The 16,112-nt window shown below is 37.7% G+C and overlaps 1 protein-coding gene across 3 annotated transcripts in view; it reads left to right on the top strand.

Annotated features, from left to right (window-relative positions):
- The first annotated feature begins 452 nt into the window (after positions 1-452).
- Positions 453-16,112, top strand: part of GRB14 (growth factor receptor bound protein 14) — a 116,588-nt gene continuing 100,928 nt past the window's right edge. Inside the window, exons 1-2 of one of the 3 annotated variants that reach the window (XM_081262081.1) lie at positions 453-831; positions 2,087-2,219. In XM_081262081.1, the coding sequence (XP_081118207.1) occupies positions 641-831; positions 2,087-2,219 (324 nt within the window). In that variant the 5' untranslated portion in view covers positions 453-640. The remainder of the gene's footprint in view (positions 832-2,086; positions 2,220-16,112) is intronic. The other 2 variants (XM_081262082.1, XM_081262080.1) reach the window with 2 other exon arrangements.

Raw genomic sequence — 16,112 nt, 5'->3', positions numbered from 1 at the left:
TCCATGCCCCCTCCTGGCATGGTGGGGCCTGTCATGGCGGCCCATCACCTAAGCTGAGCAAAAAGAATGGAAGGGTCGAAGGGTCAGCGTTGCCCAGACCTCTGCCCCGCCGGCGGTGGCCAGGTCTAGTTTAGTGCCAGCAACAGCTCAGCTCTGTCTAGGTCTCCCAGCGGCGCTGGGCCCGCTCTGACCCCGGGCTCAGCCTTAGCTCAGGCGCCCACCTGGGGAGGCGGCGGTCAGGGCCTCGGGACTAGTAGCCAAGGCCCCGTAGCCGGCTGGGGACTGGCGCCAGCGCCACCGAGCGCACCGGGCCAAGCTCCGGGCGATCCCGACGCTCGCGTGCCCTCCCCGCCCCCTCCGCGCCTTGCTTCTCCTCGCTTCGCCCCGCCGCCCGCGGCCCCCACCCACCGGCCGCTCCTCCCCTCTCCCCACCCTCCTCCTCCGCCCCCTCCCCTCCCCCGCCGCCTCGCACACAGCTCGGCCGAGCGTCTGAACCTCTGGGGCCGCGAGCGCCGGCGGCGAGGCCACCGCACCTGCAGAACGCTGGAGCTGCGGAGCCGGCACCTCGCCTCTCACCGCTCGATCCCCTTTCCCCACTCGCTGGGTTGCCCATGACGCCCACGACTCCCTGTTGGCGACAATGACCACTTCCCTGCAAGATGGGCAGAACGCCGCGGGCAGGGCGGCTGCCCGGGACTCGCCGCTGGCCGCCCAGGTGTGTGGCGCTGCCCAGGGGAAGGGCGACGCCCACGACCTGGCGCCAGCCCCCTGGCTCCACGCGCGAGCGCTCCTGCCCCCTCCGGACGCGACCCGCGGTTGTGTTGTGGACAGGTAGGCAGCCCTCCGAGGGCGCGGGGGAGTGTCCTGGGTTGGCAGCCGGCAAGGGGGTGAGGAGGCGGTCCTAGGGGTGAGCCATGTGCCCAGAGCTGGGCCAAGTTTGTGAAAGTCTCTGAAGACAATTCCCTTTGAGCTTGCTTCTACCAGATCAGCAGGACGTTGCGATCTTGCAGCGCCTTATTATAAATAGCATCACCGTTTCATTGAGAGCTCTCTATGTTTCTCCCCTCTGTCCATTGGTGTGAACTAGGAGGCCAAACTCCAGATTGTCCACCCTCTGCTGCTGCTTAGTGACCCAACCTTGTCTTCAAAATATACAGCCCTTTTAATTTTATATATTTTTAAAAATCAAAGCATTAATGAGTTCACCTCCCACATAGAATCTTACAGCGACCCATGAGAGGCATAGCATGGATTGACATTTGAGCAGTCTTTACTGTTCAGCAGGAAAGAATAGAGGCTTTAAAAGGTTTCTCAATCTCCATTGCATCCAGCACAAAGTGCCTTTAGAGTTTGCACATACTTTTGGAAGGAAAAAAAAAAAAACTACAACGGCATGAAGATCTATGAATCTTTATTTTCATACATTTAAATGGTACTTTTTTTCCCCCTTCAGGTTTTCAAAGTGCTCAGACTTCAGTGAAGTTAAAATTACTCTCCAATGGACTTGTTATACTAACAAGTTCTATTAACTTATCCCTTTAAAAGCACTGCCTTTCTGCTTAGTATCTATAAGCATTTGAAAAATCAACAGACTGTGTGTGGGCAACATTGTGAATGAAATTTTGAAGAGACATGAACTGCAGCTATAATTAATAAATCATAACTTCCAAAAGTGACTGGTAAAATATCAAAGAGATGAATTCACTAAATGTAATTTATATGCGTTGTCAATTTTATGTATGCTTAACAATGTCTAACTCCTTATGATAATTTTGCACTAATATTTATATAGTTCATAATGTTGCTTCAGGAAGATTATTAAAGTGCAGGAAATGGAGTTTCCATGTCTTGTGATTTTTTTTTAAAGGCAAAAAAAAAGTAGGACTATTGTAGATTTATTTGTATCAATTAACACTTTATTTTGATATCCAGAAAATATGCACAGACCTTTCCAGTACACTTGATGTATTATTAGCATTGTCATAGAGTGGTACATGTTGGCCTTAACAACACTTTTTAATCCTGACAGCAATTATATTTTACATTCTGCTTTATGTAAATTGCATCCTATGTTCTCTCGGTGTAGGAGAAAAAAGAAAGATCTTGATGTTCTGGAAATGCCATCTATTCCAAACCCTTTTCCTGAGCTGTGCTGTTCTCCATTTACATCTGTGTTGTCATCGGGCCTGTTATCCAAAGCGAATTCAAGGAAAAAACAGGTATGCATTTCTAAATTTTCAAATTCAAGTATTTTAGGAGTTCTGAATCAATACAGTTTTAAGATTTTCAGTATTATACAATATTAAAGAATTAGTGTGGCCTAAGCTAAATAACTCTATTGACTGACATAGTCCTTTGGGCTTGCTTTCCTCTTAGGGCCTTAGTTTTCTCAGCTGTATAATGGGAGTGTTAAAAGTTCCTTCACAGAGTCTTGAGATAGGTTAAAAGAGATAATATATATGAAGTGCAGTGTCTAGAAGCTGATTTCATTCACTGGAAATGAAGGAGAGTTACGAGTGATAATAGATCATTGATTTTAAGTCAGGAATTGGAAGGGGGTGGGAAATGATAGTGAAAAGAGGATTGGCTGATCTCTTATAATGCTTTCTTTATCTTCATTTTAAACCCCCACCTTGACAACCTTATTATTTACTAAAGGAAAGTGATGTAATGAATCTGGCAAAAGGTAATTTGAATTTAGGATTCAATGTGTCCTCTTCCTTTCAGTGAATTCCAGAGTTTGAAGGCTCTGGCTGCAGAGTGCATATGTGATGATTAGAAGATAGAATTTACTTTTATGATTTTCTTTCTTTTCAAATTTCTCATGAGACAGACTCATGCAAATTAGATAATAATGACCAAGCAACCAAGAGATGTTAATCATGATTATATATTTTGAGAGAAAAAAAATCAGTGCCTTTGTAATAATTCATCTCTTGTCAAATACTGCCTCCAAGTTTTGAACCAGCAAAACAAAGAAGATGTATCCTGAGTGTGGATAGTCATGACTAGAGGGGAATTTAGGGAACAGTGCTTTTGTAGGTCAGGTTTAGCAAAGTGGAAAATGAGAAAAAGATGCTATGCTGTTATTGACTCCAGTAGGCTTCTTCTGTCCTGTTGGAGAAAGATCGCTGCATATGCACCTACGAGCACAGGGTCCTGGCTTGACTTCTAGTGACTGATCCTAGAAGGGTATTCCACCTTACAGGATCCCTTCTTGCCAGTCTCTCCCTAGGCTCAAAGGCTGGGTTTCTGTGAAGAGTGTTCCCAGGTTGCAGAAAAGAAAGGTTCCTTTTCTTTCTTTGATATTTCCTTTTGCCCCCACCTAGACTTTGCATTTAGAACTTGTCCCTTTTGTTTTTATTCTTTTGTACATGCTCAGTTCTTTGGACTGAGGGAGGTTTTGAGAACACATGAGTCTATCAGTAATTTCCCAAGCTCAGTATTGTTGTGACACACATATCTTTTTTACAAGATGGTGTTCCTGGTCCAGTTATCTCTAGCTTTTAGTTGGGATGATGTAAGGGATTGTATGTAATTGTATTATTCTATCAAATATCACTTATGATGGAAATCATTTAGGAGAAGATGACTTTTCTTTATATTGTTTTTGATTTTTTTAACCATCCCAGTCATTTTAAAAATTCTTTTCTCCTAATAGGGAAAGTGGAGGATTGTTACTTGCTATTTACAAATACGTGACCAGAAAATTTAAGAGAACCCAGACTAGAAATATTAAATTTAATTTCATCTTTCAAAACCAAAGTCAAAAAATCATTTTACAGAACAGACTTCTTTTTTCTTCATTAAAAAAAAAAACAATATGACTATAAGTGGTAAAGTACATTGAAGCTACAAATAGGATATGCTTTATCTCTTTTTGCAAATAAAATGCCCCAAGGAATACAATATTGTAGACTTTCAGTATTATTATTTTAAAATGAGAGCTAGAATGACAGAATCTATATTCTTTATTCTTTCTCCCTCTTTTTATAGTGCTGGTCACATATAATCCTCAACCTATATCTTTATGTTTACCAATAATGCAGATTTAGAGTGTACCTTCCTTTATATACATGCATGAGAAAAGTTATTTTTAAACTCTATTTTTTTTTCTAATTTCTGATTGAAATTTGCTAGGAAATCATCCTTTAGTAATGAACTCTAAACACCTATTACTTGAAGAAAAGTAAGGAGTAAGAGATCTTTAGCCCTCTTGTCTCAAGCTTTTCAGTCCCTGGGTCATTTTAATGCTTGGACACAGTTTGTGCAGTAAGATTAGTTAATTACTTTCTGGGACTATATAGTATAACTGATTCAGAATAAAGTCTCTGAACATGTGAAAGATTAAGCTTTGTGAAACAGGGTGTTCTGGAATATTTGAGTTGGGAGAGAGTTTCAAGCTCATTTAGTCTAATGCCCTTCTTTTACAGATGTGTATATTGAGTCTAAGAAGTGCTAGGTACCTAATAGTGGCATAACTTCTGCATTTCTTGAGGATTTGACTGAAATCTTTTAAGAGAACAAAATTTGGGCCATAAGAGTTGTATAAGCAATAAACATACATCAGCATTATTAGCTACAACTCTACTTATAATACAAGAATACGAGGAATAACACATGCTATTTGTTAATATTTGTCTAAGGACCTGGAATTTCTCTATTCCTCCCCCCCCCTACTTCTTGAAATGCAACTATCTCTTTGTGTTTTTTTTTTTTTCTTTAGCTTTCCCATCCCTAAGATTGATGTGAAAAATCTATCAAGTTCTTGGACATATCAAGAAATACTTATGAGTGTCATTAATAACTGGCTTTTATGTATAGTTTATGACCCACTGGATATTATATTGTGAGAACAGTAGGAAGTGCCACCTACCTTTTAAGATTGAAAAATGAACATGCAAAACTGGAATTGGTTTGCCCATCCTTCTGCAGTTGAAATGAGGGAGATCAAAAAGAGTATCATGTCTCTGTGTGCTCTGCTTCTCACACACTGTTTCTGGACTACTTTGTAGTGAGTTAAGACTTTTTTTGTATATTCTGGAAAAATAATGTCTTCCAAATAATTAAGGAATTAGTTTTCCATGTGCTCTGACTTTAATTTATTTCCTTTTGTCTGTCAGGGACTTTCAAAAGATAAATGAATCTCTGTCCCCAATTTAAAAGGCCTGTTATGTCATTTCTTTGTGATGTCAGTAATTATTCTGGTTTGTCTGTGCTGAGCCTGTATGTGTGCTCTAAAAGGAATCTTGGGTGACTGCTACATTAATTGAGTTTTCATATACTCCTTTTTTTCTAATATGCACAGAAATAGAAACAAAATCTGCCACATTCTCAGTTTTGCAGACTCAGCGATTATCAAGATTTTGCACCATTTATTTTATATATTCCTTTTGTAAGTTTTCATTGTCTTTGTTGAAATGTTTTAGAGGAAATCATGGATATCTTGTCATTGGAACTCTACCTAGTTTTATAAGCATCTTTGAAAAAATGAATTAAAAAAAATAAGACCCAAATGCCATTATTCCCTAACAAAAATAACAACAATGCTGTAGTACCATCTAAAACCATCCATAATCAAATTTTCTCAGTTGGAATGGCACATGAAATCCTCAAATTACAAACTGGCTATGTTTCAAAAGTCTGCAAATTAGTTCTTTGGGAGTTTAAATTCATTTTCAGATGGAAACAACAACGTAAATTGTATTTTGGCCCTCCAAGCTGTTTTACAAAATCCCATTTAATGTGAAATGAAACACAAATATATATGCAGAGAGAATAACAAAAACAATACTTGCTCTTAATAGGGTTTCAAACAAATCTATCTTTCTAAGAGCAATTTGCTACTTTTGAATACAGATGTTTGATGAATATAATTATTTTGGAGAAGTTATAAGTGTACAGATCTTTGTAGTAATGTTAAAGTAGGCTTTACAGCAATGCTTCTCAAAGTGCGGTTACTAAACCATGATCTTTGTCTTCAGAATACTTGAATCTCTTGCAGAACTCACTGAGTAATAATGTCCTGGGAAAGGACAGAAGGTTTTGTCTAATGTTTTTCTTTTTGACATATGTACAGAATCAATTAGTGCTGCTCTTAATCTCTACCACTTTTAGACTCAGACCTTTCAAAACTATGGACAAATCTATTTAGATGAGAAAAACTGGGAATATTGCAAATGGACTTTTGTAGCTATTCTAGCCATGTATTGATTGATTGGAGGAAACAGAGCCTTAAATGAACTAGCCTGAGAAGTTATATTTTAGTACCTAAAGGTCAGTAGTTCAATGGTCTCATAAGAGATTAGAACTGAGAATTAGAAAGTCAGCAATAATGAAAACCACTTTCTCTGTTCTCTTTTATTCTCCAACAGGCATACCTCGTAGTTTCTGTTTCTTGCAGATCCGTTTCATTTTCTGATATTTCTATGTAGTTTTGCTTGCCAGTGGACACCCCTAAGTTGTAACATTAGTGGATCAGTACTTCATTACTGACTGGAGTCTGTATCTGGAGAGAGTTATTAGCTCAGTGTGTCCCACTCTTACCAGTTGTGGCCAAGGGGACAGCAGGGATGTGGACCAGTGCTTGCTCAGCAAGGGTGTGGGAGGTTCTGTGAGGAGGTACAGGTTCAGTAGGCATGGTATTTGGAGGCAGGGAAGAGACAGTGGACAGCTAGTGTCCTGGGAGAAAAAAATCTCAAACAAAAATAAGAGGGCACACAAACTAATTCTTTTCTATATGTGTGATGTAGGATGACACATGAATTTGTCTGTCTGACTTAGCCCATCAGTTTCATGGTATCCAGTTTATTTGCCTCAATTTATTTAATATATGACACATATTTAGTAGACAATGTTTTTAGTTGATGTCACTCTTCAAGGATGTCCTGAATGTACATCTTAGTGAGGTCCCTTAGCCATTGATGACAGGAGGTACCCACTCAGTATCCTCTCAACCTCATGCTAGTTGTCTTCATTTGTAGTAGAAGACAGCTGCCTCTTCCTATTTCAAAATTTAAATCCTCTAGCAGAGCTTCCATTTTTCAAGCTTTTACTTACAGTTTGGTTGATTCTCAGGGTACATTTGCAGTCCAACCTTTATCTTCAATATGGGCTTATTTTTTCACTTTTTGAAAACCTAGTTTCTGCTTTGTTTTTCCCTGGGGACATATATAATGTTCTATCAAGAAGGGGAAAATGGAGTCATCCATGGATTAATAATATAAATGTGAATCAATTAATATAAAAAGATTTCTGCAATCTTACGGATATTACTTTAGAAAATGTCTGCTCATATGGAAGAGTAATATGTTCTACTGTGTAAGTATACATTTACATGTGTTAGCAGGATTACATGTATAAGTGGGACTGGGAATTGTCTCTTCAGCGTTTTTAATGAAGTGTAGCTCCAGGGAGACCCTAGGAAGGGCCACAAGGAGAGAGGGAAGTATCCAGAGTTAATTTAGTAGAGAAACAAATGAACTGATATAGGAAGGGAATCCTTGTCCTTTCTTTTGGCCAAAACATTTAATATTTTTCAAAGCTGGAGAGAAAATAAACACATATAGGAGTTTTAATTTCTTAATGAGTTTATAAATGCTTTTGTTTCAAAATATCATTAATAATTTTGTGGTTTATTCACACATATAGATGTAATGCTATATGTTCTGGTTGGGTTGACAGGTCACTCTCAAGGTTTTAAAACCCTTAATAGCTCCAAAGAATATTACACTTATAAAACATCCTATGTACCACTTTTAATATTGTATCTGGAAAGAGGTGAGTCATTATGATGTGATTGAAAGATAGTGATCTGGGAGTCAGTCAGCACTGTTTTACGACTGCTAGGTGATGTGATAATAGACCATTGCCCACACTTTCTGGGTCCTAAAGCTGTATAATTTTATTCTATTCCCAGAGCAAGTGATTTGGATGGGTCTTGAAGCACTAATGACTCGTGTGCTGTTAGATACAGGAGTTGTAGAAGGTTTCTTTGGTCTCACTGCTAGAAGCTCCTTCTCAGTCTCCATGCACATCTTCCCATGTGGTCACCACACCTCTTTTGATAAAGAGCACATTTGGGGTGCCTTTGGAGAAGGAGCACCAAGGCTACCTTCATGGAAGTGATGGGAACAGGAGGGTTTGGATAAATTAAATATTGTGCATCAGAGTCAAGGTTTATATATTAAAAAGCGAATCAGGAAGTGTCTCACATCTAAGAGGGACCAGGTTGTGGTGTGAAGATGAAGTACAGAACCAAGTATTTAAACTTAGAAATAAGAATATGAGATTAGATGTGAGAATTTGAGCTGGGGTTGTGGCTCAGTGGTAAAGTGCTTGCCTGGCAAGCATGAGGGCCTGTGTTCAAATCCTCAAGCACAAAAAAAAAAAAAAAAAAAAAAAAAAAAAAAAAAAAGATGGGAGCATTTGAGGCTGGTGGAGGTCCAATTGCATTTGGCTCTACTTGGCTAAAGTGTGTAGAATGAGTACATCCTCAGTCCTTCTCTGAATTCCTCTTGCCAAAAACCAAAGAGGAATACTTTGTGGTCTTCTTATTTACTGTTATATCTTTCCACAAAGCCAACTTGGATCTATATATTTTTCATCTCTGCTGCTTCAATCCTAATTTAAGCTACTGTCTTTCTCCTTGCAGGAGCCATATCTGGAAGCCATACATGGCTTTGCTTCTACATTAGCCTATCTTGGTCCATTCTCTCTCTTTTTTTTTTTTTTTTTTTTTTAAAGAGAGAGGGAGAGAGGGAGAGAGGGAGAGAGGGAGAGAGAGAGAGAGAGAGAGAGAGAGAGAGAGAGAGAGAATTTTAATATTTATTTTTTAGTTATGGGCAGACACAACATCTTTGTTTGTATGTGGTGCTGAGGATCAAACCCGGGTCGCACGCATGCCAGGCGAGCTCGCTACCACTTGAGCCACATCCCCAGCCCTTGGTCCATTCTCCATACAGTTGTTACAGGGAATTTTTAGAAATGTAGATCATGTCATGTCACTCCCCTGTAGAAAAGTTTTGATAACTTACATTAAGTCTCTGTTTCTAACTTTGACTTATAGGACTCTAGATGGTTTGACCCCTGTCTACTTTATAAACCTCCTGTGCATTTTACCCTCTGTTTATCATACTGAAGTTTCATCCTGTCTGTTGTGAACTTGAAATAAGCTTTCCCACCCCCCCCCTCTATATCAGATCTTTGGCTTGACTGTTTTCTGGGCCTGGAAACTCTTCCTGGCTCTTTACATAGTTGACTCCTCCTTATTCTTTAGGTGTTAGCATAAGAACATCTGAGCAAGGTACACTTTTTTGACCAGACTTCCCAAAGTAGCCTGCTTTTTTATTTTTATTTTTATTTTTTTAAACCCTATTACATTTCTCAGGTTATTTCCTTTGCTGTTTTTACCATAATCTGACTTGCCTTACTTATCTATTTGGTCTAATTATGTATTGCTTTCCATAATCTGAATTGTTTTCTTTCTTTATCTGTTTGGTCTAATTATATATTGTTTTCCCTTCCAAATGGTTCATTGGTTTAGGTTCTTATGTTCAAAGAATGATTGAGTGTATGGATTATTGAAAATAAGTACATAATTAAAACCAATTTTATCAAATTGTAACATATTTCTTCTAATCATGATAAATTATCTTCCTGGTCTTCATTAAATTAAAAATATTTATAATTCTATTAAAACATTCTATTTATAAAAGTAAAATTGTAGGTGAGAATCATGGACTAATTGGATTTTAGCAATCTATATTTTTTGCTTTAATTTTGCACATAGGAATTTTTAATCAAGTGTAATGAAACTAGTGGAGACATTTCTGACTTTATACAGTATTTTTCTTTAGTGCAATTGTAAGTGAAGTGTGCATTTGGCTCTACTTGGCTAAAGTGTGTAGAATGAGTACACACTTTTCATCTTTCTGTATATTTATAAAATTTGTACAGAAACTCTTGAATGGAAGTATCAGGTGGGTTTGAGTCTCTCAGACCAATGTAAATGTTAGCAAGTTTTAATTATTCAGTATTCATTTCACTGATGAAATATTTAGGTGAGTGGTCATTATATGGAAAAGGAGAGACATATACCTATTAAATATATGCCAACACTCCCAAAGGGGTACACAAACTCATAGATTTAAGAAAACCAGTTTCCAGATCTTCATCTTCTATATGTACTTTTCCTTAAAATGTGTCTTCAAGAGAACCCATTTGTGTTCACATTCACATGATTTTTCCTGATACCTTGGGGCATGTCACCTTCTAGTGCATCACACTCAGGGAAAGTTCCTTTAATGATTAATTAAAGCATCATGAATCAGAAGGGATTCCTATCTTTTTATGCCTCAAACCTGGTTTTTTTTTTTTTTTTTTTTTTTTTTTTTTTGGTACCAGCATTCAACTACTGAGCCACATCCCCAGCCCTATTTTGTAGTTTATTTAGAAACAGGGTCTCACTATATGCACAACCTCCAGTAGTGCAAGAAAAATTTATATATATTTAGAGACAGAGCTCATTACCTCATCATTGCTGAGGCTGGCTTTGAACTCTTCAATTTTCTATTTTTGACTTGAGTTTTTCCAGGTCCAGGCTGTTGTCAGAGAAGATATAACACACAAGGAAGAGTTTCCTAAGAACAAAGTAAAAACTGCATCAATGAGAAACTTTGACTCCCGAAAATGGTCTTTTGTCATGTATTTCAAAATATTTTCTGCTATTCTTAATACGTATTTAGTTGGGTGTGGTGGTGTACACCTGTAATCCCAGCTACTGGGAAGACTGAGGCAGGAGGGTCAGAAGTTTGAGACCAGCTGGGGTTATTTAGTGAGACACTATCTTAAAATTAAATGGAAAAAAAAATTAAATGGGATGGGGATGTAGCTCAGTGGTAGAACACTTGCTTGGCATGTGCCAGGCCCTAGTTTCAATCTCCAGTAGTACAAGAAAAAAATTATATATAGATGAATTTATAGACTAATATATAGATAGGGTGGATCAGTAGCTTAAAGAAAATGTGCTTACAAACACTGATATGATACAGATTAGCACATCAGATAAGGTTCCCAGGGAAGCTGACTTAAGACATAAGTTTGCATAGGAAGTTTCCTGGGGAGAGCTCTTGGAAGCAACAACTTCAGGAATGGACACAAGAAGTCAGTCTGCACTGCAGCTGTAGCAAAAGCCCCAACCCATCCCAGGAACTCTGGGTCTTGGATAGCCCTGCAGAATTGTTCAGAATTAGGGCACGGAGACTGGACTGCCTAGGAAATGCCTGACCTTAGACGTGGTAGCTCTCTTTAGCAGAGTGCAGTGGCAGGCAGGGAGGTCTTAGTTACAATTTCTTTCTTCTAGTCAGTTTTGCGTCTTTGTGAACAGAAGACCTGATAGGAGCAATTAGAGGAAGAAAAGTTAATTTTGGCTCACAGATTCAAAGGTCTCAGTCCATAGCTGACTTCATAGGTGTAGGCTCAATGTGAATCAGATATCATGGCAGAAGAACATGGCAAAGGAAAGCAGCTCAGGATATGGTAACCTGGAGGCAGAGAGTTCTGCTTACTGGGGACAAAACATATACTCGAAAGACACAACCCTAGTGAGTTACTTCTTCCAGGTGCTACTGCCTTTCTACAGTTACCTCCTCATTAGTCATATCAGCAGATTAATGTACTTACTAGGTTAAGGCTCCCACACCCAATCATTTCCCTTCTGAAAATGCTTGCATTGTCTCACACATGAGCTTGTGGGGGACACTTCTATCTAAACCATAACAGTTATCCTAGCTAATACTCTTAATAGCTGGGACTACCAACAATTTCAGGTTATTTAGTAAAACTCAGTGATAAAACTCATACATGATTTCTTTCAGTTTTTTAGTGCTAATTCAGTATTGTGGTAAATTTGTTTTAGCAAATCATGTTATGAACTATTCATTTCCATTCCAGTTATTTCTCATCATAATCCATAATATAGTATTTTAATATTTTCTACTTCTTAAAAAATTATATGCTAAAGACTGGACTGAATTTGTTTTTATTAAAAATATAAGAAATTTTTATCATCATCAGTACTTTATTTAATGGAGCTATTTCTAGTTCCATACTTGGTTTTTATTTAATTAGGTTTAAAGCTGAAACTCAGACATATAAATGTACATTCATACAATTACCAAAGGAATTATATGTACTTTTTAGCACTTCATCTCCTTAGAACGTTTGGTTCTGTATTATTTTAAATTTTGACTGCAATCAGCTATTTCTCTTATAAAATATAACCCATGATTTATTTTTTCAATGACATAGTAATTTTTCTCTTGGAATGATATTGATATCTTTATTTAATTGAAAATTAAAGTTAAATTTTACCTGATAGAATGTGTGTGTCTGATTTGGCTGATTGATATGTTAGGACTAACTTTAATTATGTGGTTGACATTTTTATTAAACTGAATATGCTAAATCTGAAATCATAAACTTTTGATGAAAATTCATTTCAAAGCTAAGACAAAAGCCACTTTTGAAAAAAAAGTTGCAAAAGCCTTAGAGTATGTTGGTTTGCTCAAGGTATGATAAAATTAACACATTTTATCCAGATATTCCTAAGAGTATTGTTTAAACAAAGTGCATTTAAGTGAAAGAGTACTAAATCATTAATGGTAAAGCTTTGCTAATGAAATTGAGAAAATGAATGAATCTGACTGGGTAGCAAACCTTTTTTGAGTTATGTGTTTTCAATTTATTGTTTTCAGTTGTGTTATAGGAGGCCCTAAGTGATTCACCAGATGACAATTAAAGATGATTTTAGCTCAGATGAAATTCAAAGATTAACATTATCTTTCATCACCTCTGTACTCCCTCTCTCCTTTACTGTATTAGCTTTTTATTACAATAACAAAATATCTGGGATAACCAATGTAAAAGAGGAACGGTTTATTATGGCTCACAGATTTGAAGGTTTCAGCTTATGATTAGTTGACCCCATGATTTCTGAGTGTGTGGCAAGGCAGCCGATTGTTCTGAGGAGCTCTCATGGAGCAAAACTACAACCTTATGGTGACTGGGAAGTAATTAAGAGAGAGAGGGAGGAAAGGGCTGGAGTTGCAATCTCCCCTTCAAGGACATGACTCCAGTGGGCTGCATCTCTCAAACATTCCACCACCTCCTAATAGCACATGGACTTTGGACCAAACTTTTAATACATATGAAGGACATGAGAAACCCAAACAATAGCATTTATGCAGCCTAATTTTCTTAGTACTTATTGTCATCTGACATATCACATGTTAATACATATATGTGTTTACTCTTAGCCTTTTCCCCGTGGAACATAAGCTCTGCAAAGATAGGAACTTTGCTTTATCAAGTTTTATTTACTCAGTCTCCATCAGGCAAACAATACATGTTACTTAACAGGCTCTTGGTAAAGTTTTGCTGAATGAATGGATAAGTGTTTGGGGAAGGAGCAGAAAAATGATTGTTAAATGAGAGAATATTTGGGAATATACTGATAGTTTAATATAAATAATATTGAATTTGTAAAGAAACTTAGAAACGTGAAATTTAGTTTATTTTCTGGGAGGGGTCTGATATTGTTAGATGGTACCGAGATCCTTGTCAGGATAAACGTTTGAGTTTTGTTTTACCATTATAAGCACATTCTAAATTTGGATTATGCTTGCTCAGAATAAGTTCTGTTCTTTGTCTCTTTGTCCTCCTTGTAAGTATTTTCAGTCTACCAGCACATGTATGCCAGTTAAAAAGCAAGGATACTTTATGGGGCTGAGTCCAGGAAAGTTTTTCAATCAATTCACATTCACAGTGGAAGATTGCTTTCATTCTTGGGAAGGGTGACATATGCGTGTGAAGCACAGTATTCAGATGAAAGGGCTACTTTGGTATTATTTAATTGTATATTGGCAAGACTCTGGCCAGTATCTGGTTTCTTTTTAGAGCCATTTTGCATTATATTACAGTACTCTGACCGTGCTGTGCCAAGGAAATTAAGATCAGCTGGAACACTCTGTAGGTCATTGGCTTGGAATCTTAGGGCACTGGGAACTTGATGTTTGTTTTAATGACCTCATTTAGGCTGAACCTGCCTTTGTCCCCAAAGCATAAGGGTCCCTTTACAAACCATGCCTGCACCTTGGGAAAGATATGGGAGGGGTTCAGAGAAAAATGATTAAATATTTGAAGGTTTTTGGTCAACCTCCATGTATAACATACTTAATAAATAATGATTCTTTAGTTGAGAAAGTTGAAGAGGAAGCATAAAGTCTCTCAACACTGATTTACCCACCAAAGTCCATGATATTGGAATATAATTTGAAGGTTGAGAATAGTTTTTAAAAATAGTAAAGGGAAGAATGTTTACTGTTCATGTAGAGTTGATGGGTCTTGTACTTTGTCAGGTGCTTTTCAAAGAGATTTCCAGGGGATTTCCCTCTTGTGAAATGAAAAACCTCCTCCATATTTCTCATAATGGGAATATATGACGAGTGCATACATGTGGCTCATGTGGGGACTGTGGGAGGGTCATGGAGGAGTTGAAGTTGTTTGGTAAACACCTTTTGGAACAAAAGTTTTAATTGAAGATGAGAGGAAACATTTTTACATGAAGATAAACATTCCTGTAGTTGAATAGAATCACAGTTTACATGATTTTTTAAGAACAAATTAAATATCTTTGCATTATTGTATACCCTGAGATGGGAAGGGCTGTGCAATTACTTTAGTACGTTTTTAACGGTACATTGTAATCATACATCATAGTGTCATTCGTTGTGATTTATTTGCATGTGCACATAACATAATTAGGTCAACTTCATTGCCCAGGACCTCTCCTTTCCCTCCACTTCTCTCTTTTTCTGATTCCTGTCCTCTATTGGTTTTTCTGCTGTTTTCATGAGATCCCTTCCCTCTGTTTTTTTTTTTTTTTTTCTATAGCTTCTTTCTATAGCTTCCACATATGAGAGAAAACATATGACCCTTGACTTTCTGAGTCTGGCTTATTCCTCTTAACATGATTTAACATGATGTGCAATGGTGCCCCCACTCCCCTCACCTCCCCAATCCCCGCTGCCCATTTTGGGTAGTTCTGGTGAAAACATTTGAGAAGCAATAGTGTAGTTTTCGGTTCTGTGAGAAGTGAGTCTTTGTAACTCTCTAGAGAGGTTTTTGTTTTGTTTTTTTAAAATCATCTCTCCTTTCTTCTCTAGCCAAAGTTCTTTTTTTCAAGAGAGTCTCTGATTTTACTGGTACCTGCATCTGTATTGAGGCCTTTGGGTTTTTAAGCATTTGAATAGTGTTTTCTATTCAACTTTTCTGCATCTTGGCAGGAAATTGGTGTCACCAGAGTCTCTGAGGACCACCTTACTCCTGAAGATCTATTTCTCAGTTCTTATTTCAATGTCTCAGGAGTTTGGAACATTTTTGACTGTTCTTTCCATCCTGAAACACTTTGCTGACCTCTCCCTCCTGCAGATTTCTGCTGTAGGATTTTAGTACTGGTGTCCTTAAGAGCTTTGTCTTAAAACTTATTTTCATTTTATTGCCTGGGTGAACTCATCTACTTCCATGGCCTCAATCGTGGTATTATAAATCTAGACTAGAATTTTATCCTGGGCTGCCTGCTGGATTCCTTCATTTATAAAGCCCATGTGCATCTCAAACCAGCATATTCCAAACAAATCGAATACTTTTCCTCTTAAACTTGCTCTTTACCCTCTGTTTCCATTCATTGGGAATGGAATGCTCTCTCCCCACATTAGAAAATCAGAAACCTTAACTCACCTTCAGCATCTTTCGTTCTTGTCTCTCCTTATCCAGTTGGTTATCAAGTCCTTTTGAGAAGACAGTTCTGAGATTTATACACCTTACATGACCTGTGTGGCATTGTAGTAGTTCAGGCCATATCATCTCTTTTATGACCACTTTGAGATTCTCCTCCTTGGTTACTCTAATTTTTTTATATGTTCTTCTATTCCTAGGAATATTATATGTTTTGACTTTTTTTAATTAAGGAGGCAAAATTCATAAAACATAAAACTAATCTCTAAAAATATTCTTAAGCATTTAACCATGTTTATAGTGTATCTAGTATATTC

This window comes from Spermophilus citellus, assembly GCF_964194105.1.
Source record: "Spermophilus citellus genome assembly, chromosome: 11".
In the NCBI taxonomy this organism is placed as follows: Eukaryota; Metazoa; Chordata; class Mammalia; order Rodentia; family Sciuridae; genus Spermophilus; species Spermophilus citellus.
Note: the sequence above shows the minus strand (reverse complement) of the source record. Positions and strands in the feature narration are given on the sequence as shown.